This window comes from Trichomonas vaginalis, chromosome IV (genome assembly GCF_026262505.1).
Source record: "Trichomonas vaginalis G3 chromosome IV, whole genome shotgun sequence".
In the NCBI taxonomy this organism is placed as follows: domain Eukaryota; phylum Parabasalia; order Trichomonadida; family Trichomonadidae; genus Trichomonas; species Trichomonas vaginalis.
This window is the reverse complement of record NC_067206.1, coordinates 12,730,025-12,743,334: the sequence shown is the minus strand read 5'-3', so window position 1 is coordinate 12,743,334 and position 13,310 is coordinate 12,730,025. Positions and strand designations below refer to the sequence as shown.

Below are 13,310 nucleotides of genomic sequence, written 5' to 3'. Positions count from 1 at the left end.
AATGTAAGAAATTAGAGATGTATTAGAAGCATTATGAGAAAATAATAAGATATAAAAACAAATTTTATGAAATAATTTAAGTTATAAGAGGTGTTAACATTGGTAATGTGTGTATAAGATAGTAGAATTGTATTGGATCTTTGATTAGTATTTTATAACAATTTATTAATGTAGATGTGATTAGAATGTTGGATTTCAAAGGAGAAAGCGGATTGTTCACTCTTGTTGGTCTGCATGTGTCATTCCGGGAGACATTGCCTGTGCATGTCTCCCAGAATGGCATACTGTTCCGCATTCATAACTTGAATGCGGAACTTTGACCGACAAGAGTGCATTGTGCACTCTTGTTGGTCTGCATGTGTCATTCCGGGAGACATTGCCTGTGCATGTCTCCCAGAATGGCATACTGTTCCGCATTCATAACTTGAATGCGGAACTTTGACCGACAAGAGTGCATTATGCACTCTTGTTGGTCTGCATGTGTCATTCCGGGAGACATGCACAGGCAATATCTCCCGGAATGACATGCTTAGAACAATAATGCACTCTATCCTCCTTAAATTCTTCGTATTCCAGTTATTTTCTTCATTTTTTACTTTTTAAATTTTTTTCTCTAATTTCTTATATTTATTTCTATAAATATTTTCCTAATGTAATCACACATTAAATTTTCATATTTCACAGAGAAACTTGTCAGACGATAAAAATTTTCTACACACAAAATTTTTCTTGGTGAAAAAGACCATCTTCTTATAACAAATCATTATTTACAGCTTACAAATAAAAAACAAAATATATAAATAAATAGAAATTATGAATTAATTTTCAATTTCAACATCCTTACCTCTGACATACAATGATAAAAATTGATATCCGATTGCTCCTCCTCTTGGGATCACATAACACAAATTTTCATCGATCACAACATATTCGCCTTGTAAATCAAGTCTCTTATAAAATTTAAAAGAGGCATGACCATCTCTTCCGAGTGTAAGTGAAACAATGGCAAATCTGATAAATATGATATGTGAATGTTCATGAAGCAGTTCAATTTGGTCTGGCTGAGCTTCTTGAGATTCGCGGTCATTTGCAATGAAGAGGTATCTATTCACATGAGTAATCTTCTTATTCTCGAAATATTCTTTGAAATTTCCATCTTCAGGAAGTTTTAACATGTTAACACATTGAGCTTGATTATTCTCATCAATGAATTGAATCCCGCATAAATGTGGGTTCATAAAAGATGAAATAATGAGTCGTGGATCGCCTTGTTGTTCAAAATGAAGCATATTATATGTAGTTAGTATGACTAAGTTGTGTAGTGTGCCACTGCGCGCCTCCGTACACAACTTAGCGGTTTTGACACTTTACGAAACCAGTAACGTATATTTTACAACACAACCATAACACCAACTTAACCTTAAATATTTACAAAACCGTCTGACACATAAACGACTTCACTAACGAATTCACTAACGACTTCACTAACGAATTCACTACCATCCTCACTAAATAAAAAATAACCTTATTTTTATTTCATTACAAAGACATGTCCGACTACATTTACTATGACTCTTTCCCAGAACGTTTCCGTGAACTATTCAAAACTCAAGTAAAACTGAGAAACATGCATTTTAACAAAGACAGACCCATTGACGATGAAAGAAACCCTGAGTATATTACAATCCCTTATGATGCTAAATTTATTGCATACATTCCTTATGGACGTAGAGGAACGAAAACTATTTCAACAAAGACGAAAAATTATTTCTGGAGCGATGAAGAAAATTGCCTTATCTACATAAATACATACTTAAATAAAGCTACATATTGTACAAAAGAAGGTTGGACTGGATTTGAGCTCTACATATACGACGACGATGGAAACAGACGTTGTGTATACCCATACGATAATATGTACCATTGTTTTCATCAAGCATTAAACGAATACATAGTCAGTAAGGGTCTCATTCCTGTTGAGTAGATATGCTTTATTTTTGTTCCCACATTTATTTAAAAATTAATGATATCACCACCCTCACACGTATGAAAACATAGCACAAAAATAGATTTAGGTGAAGTGGTGAAATCTCACCTCTTTTTTCACCTGTTTTTTCACCCTGTTGAATTCATTGCTTTATAACTCTCTTCCTTTCTCCAACTCTTCTAACTTCTTCTTAAGTTCAGCAATGTTGTCCTCATGAAGTTTAATCTTCCTTAATATACCTTCTCTATCTAATGGTTGCTTTATCTTTCTAAACTGAACTCTACCATCCTTCATAGTATGAATGTAAAAACCTTCTGGAATAGTTCCTGATTTAATGTATTCTACCAAAAACTTTTGTTTCATTGCTTCAGTGACTTTATTTGTCATTTCAATCAAATAAAAATTTTAATATTAAATAAAAATAACGTTATTTTTTCAGTAAGGAAACGCAGGAGTTTTACGATTTATTTGAGGAGTAGGTTCTGGTTTAAATGTTGGAGTCGGTTTAGGAGTTGACTTTTGAACAGGAGTTTGTACTTCCATAGGTTCAGGAGTCATTGAAGGTTTTGCTTGTGAAGGCGTTGGTTTTGGCGAAGGTGTTGGAGTTTGTTTAACTTCAGCTACTTCAGTATTATTTACAACATTTGCTTTATTTCTTTTCAACATCATAACTGCTCCTGCTGTAGCTAGCAAACCTAGTGGGAGACCATATCTTATATAAGGACTTGACCAAATGCTATTTTTGACAGGAGCTGGTGGAACACCTAACCTTGGTGAGACTGCTCTTTGCCATTGTGCAGCTCGTAAGAAATATTCAATAGGTGCTCCATAATCGTTTGGTAAAGTTTGTTTCATAGATGGTGAAGGTTCGCGAGAGCTTGATGAAGAACTCATTTATAAGCTTTAAAAATAAACGTTCATCCTTTATTCCTCACTGTCGTCCGTAGCTAAGTTATAGTCATCTAATCTTATTATGGGGATGCCATTAGCACGCACCTGAATGGCAAAGCAACAATCCCTCATAAATCCAATAAGTGGCTTTGGTACATTTTCAGTTGCTAGTTCAATAGGTCCTTTAACAAACAATTTGTATGTTATTGGAGCAGTAGATGTTTGACCTTGCTGGAAGCAAAAGTCCACTTCTGTTGGAAAACCACATAAGAAATGTGTGTTGTCATAGCTATCCCATTTATGTTCCACACTACCATCATCCACCAATGACCTCATAACATCTTCATTAAATCCTATCATATCATTGTTTGTATTGCAGGCGTTCGCAACCATTTCATAAAATACAGGTCCATATGATTTTTCAGGTTCTGCAGGCATATTTCCATAAGCTCCCATGGAAAGCTGAAGATATTTAAACTTAGGGTTCTCAAAATTAACATAATAGTTGTCTTTCTTTCTAAATAGTGCCCAAATACTTTTAACATTAATAGGCGTATAAGCGGCTGTAAATGTTGCACTTGAACTATCTGTATTCTTTGAGAATGAACCGTCCATAGGAATCCAATCCATAACTTTAACAGGAAAACATAAAGCCTCGTTTGTATAATGTTCTACAAGTTCTGTATAAATGTTAGGGTCTAAAGAGAATGACTTTGGATGAATGAAACATTCATTAAATTCCATCTTTGTTCGAAATAGTTGCTGGGTTACAGTTGTAATAGTAACTGTTCCACCAGCATCTACTGCCTTCGTTATCATAGTGAATGGTTCATTCCATGGAACAAATTTATTTGTCGGTGGATTTGAATCTGAAGCAAATGCAACTTTAAGAGTTGGATTGAAAGCAATGATATCATTTACAGATATAGATGTGCATTGTAAGGCGTCGCTACTGAACTTTACTTTAAGCTGAATGTTTCCTGCAAAAGCTGGAATAAATCGAATAGCTTCTAATGGAAGGAATTTTCTAACAGGAATTCTTAAACGAAGCTTAAAATCAAATGATTTTCCTGCTGTAATGGACCACTAACAATTTGTCCTGTTCTGCATGTTCCCGAATGACTCCATACATCTTCATGTCGAGTCTTTGAGAAAACATCTACTTTCTTTATTTGTTCGGTAGTTTGTGAGTTTGAAGTTATATATGCTTCTTCTCTTGCGTTGTCTTGAGAATATACGATACGACCATTTGCAAGGATTTGATATCCAGCAACTGCATAGAAAGCGTCATCGAAAACAATCCAAAATCCTGGTGGGTTTGTTTTATCGGAACCTGAACCAATTTCTTTATCTACAATAAATTGACCTTCCATTTTATACGTAATGAATGTATTGTAAAGGTCCAACATATTTTCACCAGGAGGTGAGAGATTGAATGTTACCCATGTGTTATCTTTAGCAGTTCCAGGTTGTGATGGAATCTTTGCGTCAGAATATTTTCTATTAGTGTCACCAATTTGAACTGCATTGTCTATGATATCGAAATATGAGCGAATCTGATGAATATGCTCTGCTGGAGTAAATTCGTTTAGCTGTTCGTTCTGCATGTATTTACTTCAGATAAAAATATCTATTTACTTCATTATTCTCACTCTTCTTCTTGGCATTCGTGGTGGAAGTTGTTTCTTGACATTTTCAATGAACTGTATATTCTCTTTTGTCTCAACTTCTTTCACTGGTGGGTCAGGATTCTGTGACTCGGTTTGTTTTTCAATGAAATTCACGAACTTTGCAATAAGCTCTTGATTCGTTATTGAAAGTACATCTGGCTTCTTTTCTTCTGGTTCTATTGACTTTTCGCCCTCGGTGCCATGCACCTTAATGTTGTCGCTTTCTGCATTCGCTAATGGAACCTTTCTTTTTCTTACGTATATTTTACCATCTTTACTCTGACTTACATAATAGAAAGGATGTTGTATTCCTCTTGCGTCATTTAATATAATAGACTCTCGCTCTGATTTTGACAAGCTCATTTTACATCGGTTAAAGTTTTAATTTTGTTTTTTATCTGCAGTCAAATGACTCAGACAAGCCCTACGGACAAGACCCAAGGGGTCATAGATGTTGAAGCATTGAAGAAAGAAATTCGTGAGCAAATTTTATCCGAACTGAAGGAACAAAAACAAGAACAAAAGCCAGAGAGACCAAAGAGAAAACTTAGTGAAAAACAACTTGCTGCATTAGCTGCTGGAAGACAAAAGAACCCACGTTTGTTGGCGAAGAAAGCTAGAGAAGAAGCTGAAGCAAAAGCTAAAGAAGCTGAAGCAAAGAAAGAGTAAATGGTTTATTTTTATCCGAATTAAATGTATAGACAAATACCTTTATCTATTGCGTTCAGTAGTGAAACCCCTGACGTCAAAATAAAGGGGAACAGAGTAACGTTTAAGTTTCCAACAGACTGGATTGTGAACATAAATGAAGAGAAGTACATTGGCATAACATCTATGTATATAACACGTGCTTTCAGAAAGGTTGACTTTATACTTCAAGTCGAGATAGAAAATGACGAACAGTCTTTAAGCGCCCAAAACATTCACATATACAAATACTTTAAAGACGATACAACATTGTTGCAATGTATGATTTCATTTAATGAGATGTTCGAGAAAAAGTTCAACATTGAAGTACAAACTTTACAGCCTTTACGTGAGTTTCTTGCACAACTGAAAGAAGAAGGTAGTCGGCCACAACTTATAGACTTTCATTATGAATTTAATGAAAATGAAGATGGAACTCATGACTGTCAGTTTGTTATATATTCACCATTCAATGAAGTAGCTAAAAAGAAAGAAAATCCATTACGTATAAGATTTCAAATCTCTGAACCAAGTGATGATTTCAAGAATGTTTTCAATTATGATGCAATGCTTCCGAGGAAAAATGAATTTTCCGAAATTAGATTTCCAGGTATTTGGGATAGAAAGCAAGCTATATTATATTCAAACTTAAGTAAGGGAGTTGAAAATGAGTTTATTGGTCATACAAGAACTTCACCACTTCCTAACCCTAAATACTATAAATTAACTGGCTTCAATCGTGAGTTTTGGATAGACATGTTCTCCACTCATGACCATAACTGCCCAGTGTTCTTACCTCCAGACCATAAGGACTGTCTCTACATTGAAGCACAACTCTTAAACTCTACCATCGCAGTATTGTAAATGACCACATGGGCTTCGCCCTTGCCGCTAGTTGCTTATTTTTATCACGAATGACCTCATTGCTGACAAAAATAAATGACCTCAGAACTTCAACTTACGAATAAAGCTTGTTTTAGTCGTTATTGAGAAGTTAAACTCTTTCAAAGCAAGGACTGAATGACTTACATAAGTCAAATCCAATCTCTTGACCGTCATAAAGTGCTTTGTAAAGTTTCATTAAACTGAACTCAGAGTCTTTGTCATATGTTCCTTGCGGAACCATTAAACCTTTATCTTCATCATAGAAACACTGAACAGAGTCAGGAAACATTTCATTAGCGGTTAAAGCAATAACATCTTGCTTCACGCCTTTCATTCTGCAGTGAAATGCAACTTCATTTAAATCATTCGTGAGTAAGTCTATGTAAGTCTTCTTTCCACAAAATATTGACTTGTATGCTAAACTTTGTTTTCCAGGTGTGATTTCTGCAAAGTCGCTATGAAATTGACCAAGGTTTTTACCAATGAGTTCTCTCCGTTTCTCAAACTCTTCAGCTAAACGAGGGATATCTTCATTGTAGAGATGCATACTGTCCGTATCGCTATAAAAGATGTCCATTCCTAAGTCCTCAGCAGTACAGAATACTTCACACATTATTCTCTTCGACATAGACAGAATGTTAACACCAAGTGGACAGAAGTTAAAGTGTCTGCAAATGCTTTTCGTTAGCTTGAAAATAGTTTTATCTGAACCATCCAAACCTTCGAACTTCACTATATGGTTGTAGTTTCTGATGGCATATCTTATAGCATCTTTGTCATTTACTATGGTTATTTTTGACTCAATAGGAGATAGAATAGTTTTGCCATAAATACTGTTCAGAATGAGCTTTATATTTCTTGCAAAGGATTTCCTTCTTTCTTATACTTTAACCTTAACTCAAACAACTTCTTTACTTCATCTCTTATTCTAATATCTCTGTTTCCATCGTAATAGTATCCTTGCAACACTTCACATTTGACACCTTGATATTTTATGAGGTCTTGTAATGTTATATGGTCAACATACATTAAACAGCAAGTGTTTGAACTTCTGGGAACGTTAAGTTCTGGATTTAGTTCAGGGTCACAAACTATTAAAGGAAAGTGTCTATGTATTCCAATCTCTGTTATCTTAATGAGAACAAAGAAGCCAGACATAAACTTTTCACCAATGGGTTCCTTTTGGTCGTCATCGAATAAATGTCTCATGAGATACTCTGTGCTTAACATTTCTTTCTTCATAACCTTTGGAATACCTTCTAAAGTATAAAGTCTTGCTATAGCTGATGGATATAATGAAACAGCGTCGAAGTCAGCAATGAGTTTCTTTTCGCTCTTTTGTTTAATGTTATCTGACAGCATACATCTTCCACCTTGAATACAGCGTGAAATAAATTCTCTTGGTTTATTTGAGAGGTCATATAAATTTCCATTCGGGAAGTACACTCTGTTCTCAAACAATTTGTTAGCAATTGAACAAATACTAACGTAGTCATAAACGTTTAAATCAAATTCTTTCAATATGTCATTGCGGAACTTAACAAAACCTTCTCTTAAAATTCTTACATCTTGTTTGCAATAAAATGCTATACTTTTCTAAGTCGAAGTGGTTTTCATCTATTCTGCAACCTTTGATGGAATCTATGTTTTTCATGAATGTATCTGCATCCCGGATAAACTTACATGCTTCAGAAATGACACCAGTTCTGTTGTCATTTGCTAACAAACACTGCTGTAGTAGTTGTATGGAAATACTTCTTTCGGTCCTGTTTGTAAGTTAAACATAGCAGGAAATAGTTTAAGCTTCTTATTTATAACACTGTAAGAGTCTTTTATAATAATTGCCCTTCCTTTATATAAGCCAGTTATTTGCATTGTTCGTGAACCTTTAATGATGGGAGTTCCTTTCACTTCTGTCATGTGTCTTAAGATGAAGTTTATATCATAACTGAGGTTATGGAAATATATTAAACTCTTGTCAGGAAGTCGTTCCAAAAATTCTGTTGCACAGTTCTGACCCCAAATGCTTTCACTCACTGAACCATCTTCACTGTCATAACAGATGTTAAAAGCTTTATGAAAGCCGTCTGTGCTACACTCAAAGTCAGCAAAGAAAACGTGCTCAGGAATGAACTTGCACTTATTTTTATTTACTTCTTTTGACTCGGCTTTCTTCTTCAGTTGTACACAATACTTTGGAGCATATGTCAAATCTTTAAATGGTGCAAGGTTCTGTTTATATAAGTCAGTCGTATATGTGAAAAGTTCTCCATAAGAAATAGGTTCGAAATATTTGCACTCCCACAATGTTTTCATAACATCCCATAACGGTGTTGTTCTATCATAACGAACTACATATTTATCTTCTCTCTTTGTATAAATCTTCATTGTTTCTCAATGTTCATTCCACCACAAGCTTGAGATTTCTTTATATTTCGAAAATATGTTGTCATTGGTAATCTTTCATTTAGCATGTAGTGGTCTTCAACAAGAAGTAAGTCAATAGTTCGAACAGTTTCACATTCTTTTGGTATGTATCTCTTTATTTCATTATGTCTTGAGTCATTGAAATAACCAATGGTAACATTAAATGCTATACCTGTTGCGTCAGAAATTTCTTGTACTTTACTTTGAGGAAAGTCTCTAACACGAATGACTTCTCTCATGTGGTCAATAGTCTCTCCATCTACTCCAGCCTGAATGCAAGCATAAACGAAACAATTGTCTTCTGTCATAAGTGCTGCAGTTCTTTTGTTCAGTTCATTGAAGATTTGGTAGCGCTCAAGATTTATAGGTAATGTGCAAAGATACTTCCAGAACTGACCGCTTCTCTTCTTATAAAACTTCTTTTCACCATTATCTTTCCAAAAGCTTTCTATAAGTGCTGGGTTTCCTGTTTGCTTAAGAGCTTCCAAAATGGCTTTCTGGTCATTTGTCAGTGTGCTTTCATCTCTATATGGTCTCTTTTTTGGTTTGCCTTTCTTTACATCTGACATCGTTAAGCCTTCATATTCTGTTAAATCATACATCTTTATTTCAGTAAGATTCTTTATGTTTGTCAAGAAGAAGTCATAGTGCATTTCAACAATACCTGCAGCATTTGCTTCTATCTCTGATATAAAGTTCTCCTTCAAGAGCTGATGTAGTAATGTTCCAATATTATTGAGGTTTAACGTAGAACATTCATACTTTCCACCAAGTTTATAACATACCATCCATCTCTGTTGTGAGTTTATTTTAATTTTCTCTAAGAGTCTCATGAAAACCTTACCGAAATGTTTGTGTAAGTAGTCTCTGTTTGGTTCATCTAAAGCTTCGATGTTAAAGTCAATGAGTCTATTGCCTGACTTCACATTTCTCTTCCTATTCTCTTCATCTTTCTTTAACCATCTCTCACCTTCTTTTGGTTTGTCGTCAATGGAACGAATGACATCGTTAGCTTTGCGAACTTGTTCTATAGCGCTCTTAAACATCTCTCTTCTCTGTTGTTTCAGTGTGTCGTCTCTTCTTCTTGTTTCACCAACGTTTGCATTTGTTATGTCAAACATTTCTCTTCTTACTTCATGAGGTACTGAACGTCTATGATATAAGTCAATAGCAACGTCATTTAAAGGAAATGCTCTTGCATGGACTTCGTCCTCGCCGCGTTGCGGCTTTATGAACTCATGAATTCTATCATAACTTATTGCACCATTATAGTCTTTAATGAAGTCAGCGAGTGCTTTTTTGTTTGTTGCGTAATGTTTTGCAACATCTATATTAGCTTCTGTAAGAAGTTGTTTTATTTCCGAGTGTTCTAACTTAGACAACTTCCGATACATCTTTAGTAGGAAATAAAAAATATTTTTTGAAAAAATTAGATTAGATTTTTTAAGTTATTTTTCAAAATAATTTAATATTTTTATTTTAATGAAACACATGCAAGATTGCAAGTTCTTTTCATACAATGCTCTCGCTACTGCCATCAAGAATGAGTTCAATAATGCTTCAAATGTTAATGTTATCTTTAACAAGAAGTTTGTGAAAGAATCTAAGTTTGGTCAGTATGTCAGACCATTAGCTATCGTCATTGACCGCAAACGTTATACTTCACAAGAGTTAGCAGTAGTTTTGAAACAAAAGAGTTTCTTCGTGAATGTCAAAGATACTCATTATACTGTTATAAAGAACTCTAATATTGACTTCTTCAGTATTGCTTTAAATCTTTCCGAACAGAAAGAATATAAGAAGGTGAAACAAATGTGAAATATTATCCTTCATCTCTGAAGACAATAACGAACAAAGATGTTATACAGAAATTCTTACCAAAGGTTGAAGAAGCTTCTATTGACATTGACGAAGGAAGTGAAATGGTTGAAGAAATAGACCCTGAAGCTATTTAAGCAAAAATATATTTTTGGTTAGTCTTCATATCGATATTTTACAACAATTCCCCAATGTATAAACTTTTCATACGCTTTTTCATAAGCTTTATATACCTTCAGAAATTTTGCATAATCTTTAGAAGCATTTAGATATTGTTTAAATGCTTTGTATGTCTTCAGAAATTTTGCATAATCTTTTACATGTTGTTCGTTCTCTTCTTCTGTCATGAGTTCCGAATATTCTAAATTCATGTTCTTTCATATGAGATAAAATTTTATAAAAAAATAAAATTAGCTTAGATTTTTTTATTCTTCCTCTTTGAAGTTATCGAAATATTCTGTTATTTTTTCCTTCAGTAATGTTAAGTCTTCTTTGAATGTAAGTATTGTGCAACCTTTGATGTCATAGTGTGTTTGAGGAAGAGTATTTTTGACAATTTCCTTTATTTGCTCATTCGGTGTCATTGAAATCGGTAAGTTTTCACGATAGAACCAGTTTCTGTCAGATTTATATATTAGCTAAGTCGTAAAAGCTTTGTTGTTTCTTCTGACTAAATGCAACATAACCATCACTATCTTCTTCTTTCTCCAACTCTTCAGTATAATCATATACTTATAACTCTTTTCCTTTCCTTTTGGTACTGAACGCGGTATTCTTTTCTGTATGCTTTTGTCTTTGGATTCAATGACTTCATCTTTTGCTTGAAGTTTCTTTTCCATCTTCACGTTCTGCTTTATATAGTTCATCTAACATCATGAAAATATAACAAGCATAACGAGGTGAAGCCCACATTGCTACAGCATTTACTAAAAGTCTATGAACATAATAACCTTTCAAACCAGGAGCCAAATTCTTGCGATTTTCGTACGGAATCTCTTCTCTCGGTTTTCCGAGGGAAGCAATCATATGAGGAAATTCTTCTAAAAGTTCTTTTGTCTGTTGGTTTTCAAACCAATGATATGCTTGCTTTGTAGAACGAAGAGCATTCATTATACTTTGCATTTGGTACATGTCATCTTTGACCGAACGAATGCGGCGAAGTTGTTTGTTATATTGTATGTATTCGTATTCTTCATTTATGGCTTCATGAACGATAGCAGTTGTTGTGTTCTCTAATGTTGACATTTCTGTTCTTACATACAAAATAAAAAAATAAATAAAAATAAAACTAACTTTATTTTCTGTGTTAAAGAAATGTTAAAAATTCATGGTTACATATGTGAAAAGAAGTCACGAACAAATGAAGGTCATAAGATTCAGCACATAATTCTGAATTGAATGGTGTGTCATACATGTCAAACCGTCAAGAATTGAAGGAGATACGAGGCTATAAAGATTTTGGATATTTTCTGACACACACCCTGAGGGAAAAGTGACAAACACGACGATAGAAAAAGCGACAAAATGAGAGAAAGTTGTTCCTCGACCAAAATGCAATCATGTTGAAAAAGTGACATTTGTAAAGTTGGACGATAGGATTTCCTGAAAAAGTGCAAGACTTGTCTTGAATCAGGACAAGATTTGTCTTGAAAAAATACAAGACTTGTTCTGAAAAAATACAAGACTTGTCTTGAATCAGGACAATTGTTCTCAAATTTGAGAACTTTACAAGAAAAACTGACTAAAAAGTGCAAGTCTTGTTCTGATTCAGGACAAGATTTGTCTTGAAAAAATACAAGACTTGTTCTGAAAAAATACAAGACTTGTCTTGAATCAGGACAAAACTTTACAAAATGTAAACTTTACATAACCGTTTCTATCGTACATGATATTTAGTTGACATTGTAAACTATCTTCATGTAAAGTATGGCGGTTTGAAACCATCGGGAACCTTCACTTTTTTGACGAACTTTCCGCAGCAATTTTTAAAATTTGTGAAAACTCAACAGTTTGACACGTGCCATATGTCATTTTACTCAGAATTTTGTGCTGAATTCAGCAAAAATAATTTTTAGGGTAGATGGGTATATCTAACCTAATTTCTACCACGAATTCTACCCTCATTATTTATAACCGTTTTACATGGTAAACGTTATTTTTGGAATTTTGTGAAAACTCAACGGTTTGACACATGCCATATGCCATTTTACTCAGAATCTCACGAATTCAGCAAAAATAATGAGTTCATTTACTCACAATATTTTTGTACAAAACGACCCCAAACTTTTAACTTCTTTTCTGCAGTTTCTAATGCTATCTTAGCGAGTTCATATTCTCTAAATTCTCTCTTTAAATCTTCTTGTTCCCATTGGTCTAGTTCGTATGGAGAATCTCTATAACCATAACATATCTCACGTTCATGTTCTAATTGTTTTTCATGCATTTTTCTAACTTCTTCTTCAAACAAATGTTTTGTATTTTCTACTGTATCTTCGAGTTCTTCTTCATCTAACTTCTCATGAACTTTCTTGTCTATGGAGTCCATAATTTTTCCAACTGCTATGCAATATTTTGGAGAAGCCCACATTGCTATATAGTTTATAAGTCTTGGGTCTACATACGTTCCTCTAACCTGTTTGATTTCATCAGGAATTCCTGCATGAATTTTGTATAAAAAGCAACAGTCCGAATTCCGGCGGTTGTTATATTCTTCACAAAACGCCTTATAATACTCTTCCCAGGACTTATTTTCCAACAACTTTCTAAAGTCTTTCCTAAACTGCTGACACATCTTTGTTGCATTAATGTAACCATCCTTGTCTCTACGTAAGACTTCAATACCATTATAAGTGCCTTTTGTGAATGTTTCGCCATTATATTTGTTAGTGAATGTTTTTGCTTCGACTGACATTTCTGTTCTTACATACAAAATAAAAAAATAAATA

The 13,310-nt window shown here is 34.1% G+C and overlaps 10 protein-coding genes and 3 pseudogenes across 13 annotated transcripts, besides 2 other annotated features; 4 read left to right on the top strand and 9 right to left on the bottom strand.

Annotated features, from left to right (window-relative positions):
- Positions 1-818: 818 nt before the first annotated feature.
- On the bottom strand, positions 819-1,289 carry TVAGG3_0079910 (DNA binding; the record flags this gene model as incomplete). The annotated part of the gene is made up of 1 exon (XM_001293594.1): positions 819-1,289. The coding sequence occupies one exon, from the start codon at positions 1,287-1,289 to the stop codon at positions 819-821; it is 471 nt and encodes a 156-aa protein (XP_001293595.1).
- Positions 1,290-1,298: 9 nt separating this feature from the next.
- Positions 1,299-13,310: part of a mobile genetic element that runs on past the window's edge.
- On the top strand, positions 1,550-1,984 carry TVAGG3_0079900 (uncharacterized protein; the record flags this gene model as incomplete). The annotated part of the gene is made up of 1 exon (XM_001293595.1): positions 1,550-1,984. The coding sequence occupies one exon, from the start codon at positions 1,550-1,552 to the stop codon at positions 1,982-1,984; it is 435 nt and encodes a 144-aa protein (XP_001293596.1).
- Positions 1,985-2,137: a terminal%2Cinverted (terminal inverted repeat of Maverick-2 transposon ID:TVAGG3_0079680).
- TVAGG3_0079890 (uncharacterized protein) lies at positions 2,138-2,374 on the bottom strand (the record flags this gene model as incomplete). The annotated part of the gene is made up of 1 exon (XM_001293596.1): positions 2,138-2,374. The coding sequence occupies one exon, from the start codon at positions 2,372-2,374 to the stop codon at positions 2,138-2,140; it is 237 nt and encodes a 78-aa protein (XP_001293597.1).
- TVAGG3_0079880 (kinase C-related family) lies at positions 2,423-2,653 on the bottom strand (the record flags this gene model as incomplete). Its single annotated transcript, XM_001293597.1, has 1 exon — positions 2,423-2,653. The coding sequence occupies one exon, from the start codon at positions 2,651-2,653 to the stop codon at positions 2,423-2,425; it is 231 nt and encodes a 76-aa protein (XP_001293598.1).
- Positions 3,936-4,485, bottom strand: TVAGG3_0079870 (uncharacterized protein; the record flags this gene model as incomplete). Its single annotated transcript, XM_051221995.1, has 1 exon — positions 3,936-4,485. A coding segment is annotated over one exon (550 nt), but the record flags the coding sequence as incomplete, so codon positions are not given.
- Positions 4,513-4,911, bottom strand: TVAGG3_0079860 (uncharacterized protein; the record flags this gene model as incomplete). The annotated part of the gene is made up of 1 exon (XM_051221994.1): positions 4,513-4,911. The coding sequence occupies one exon, from the start codon at positions 4,909-4,911 to the stop codon at positions 4,513-4,515; it is 399 nt and encodes a 132-aa protein (XP_051106980.1).
- On the top strand, positions 4,957-5,217 carry TVAGG3_0079850 (uncharacterized protein; the record flags this gene model as incomplete). Its single annotated transcript, XM_051221993.1, has 1 exon — positions 4,957-5,217. The coding sequence occupies one exon, from the start codon at positions 4,957-4,959 to the stop codon at positions 5,215-5,217; it is 261 nt and encodes an 86-aa protein (XP_051106979.1).
- Positions 5,242-6,099, top strand: TVAGG3_0079840 (uncharacterized protein; the record flags this gene model as incomplete). The annotated part of the gene is made up of 1 exon (XM_051221992.1): positions 5,242-6,099. One exon carries the CDS (start codon positions 5,242-5,244, stop codon positions 6,097-6,099), a length of 858 nt encoding a protein of 285 aa, XP_051106978.1.
- Positions 7,423-8,855, bottom strand: TVAGG3_0079830 (annotated as a pseudogene). The gene has a single exon. A coding segment is annotated over exon 1 (1,433 nt).
- Positions 9,066-9,941, bottom strand: TVAGG3_0079820 (organellar and viral DNA polymerase type B; the record flags this gene model as incomplete). Its single annotated transcript, XM_051221991.1, has 1 exon — positions 9,066-9,941. A coding segment is annotated over one exon (876 nt), but the record flags the coding sequence as incomplete, so codon positions are not given.
- Positions 10,030-10,502, top strand: TVAGG3_0079810 (annotated as a pseudogene). The gene has a single exon. A coding segment is annotated over exon 1 (473 nt).
- TVAGG3_0079800 lies at positions 10,893-11,610 on the bottom strand (annotated as a pseudogene). Its single transcript has one exon. A coding segment is annotated over exon 1 (718 nt).
- Positions 12,614-13,276, bottom strand: TVAGG3_0079790 (uncharacterized protein; the record flags this gene model as incomplete). Its single annotated transcript, XM_051221990.1, has 1 exon — positions 12,614-13,276. One exon carries the CDS (start codon positions 13,274-13,276, stop codon positions 12,614-12,616), a length of 663 nt encoding a protein of 220 aa, XP_051106976.1.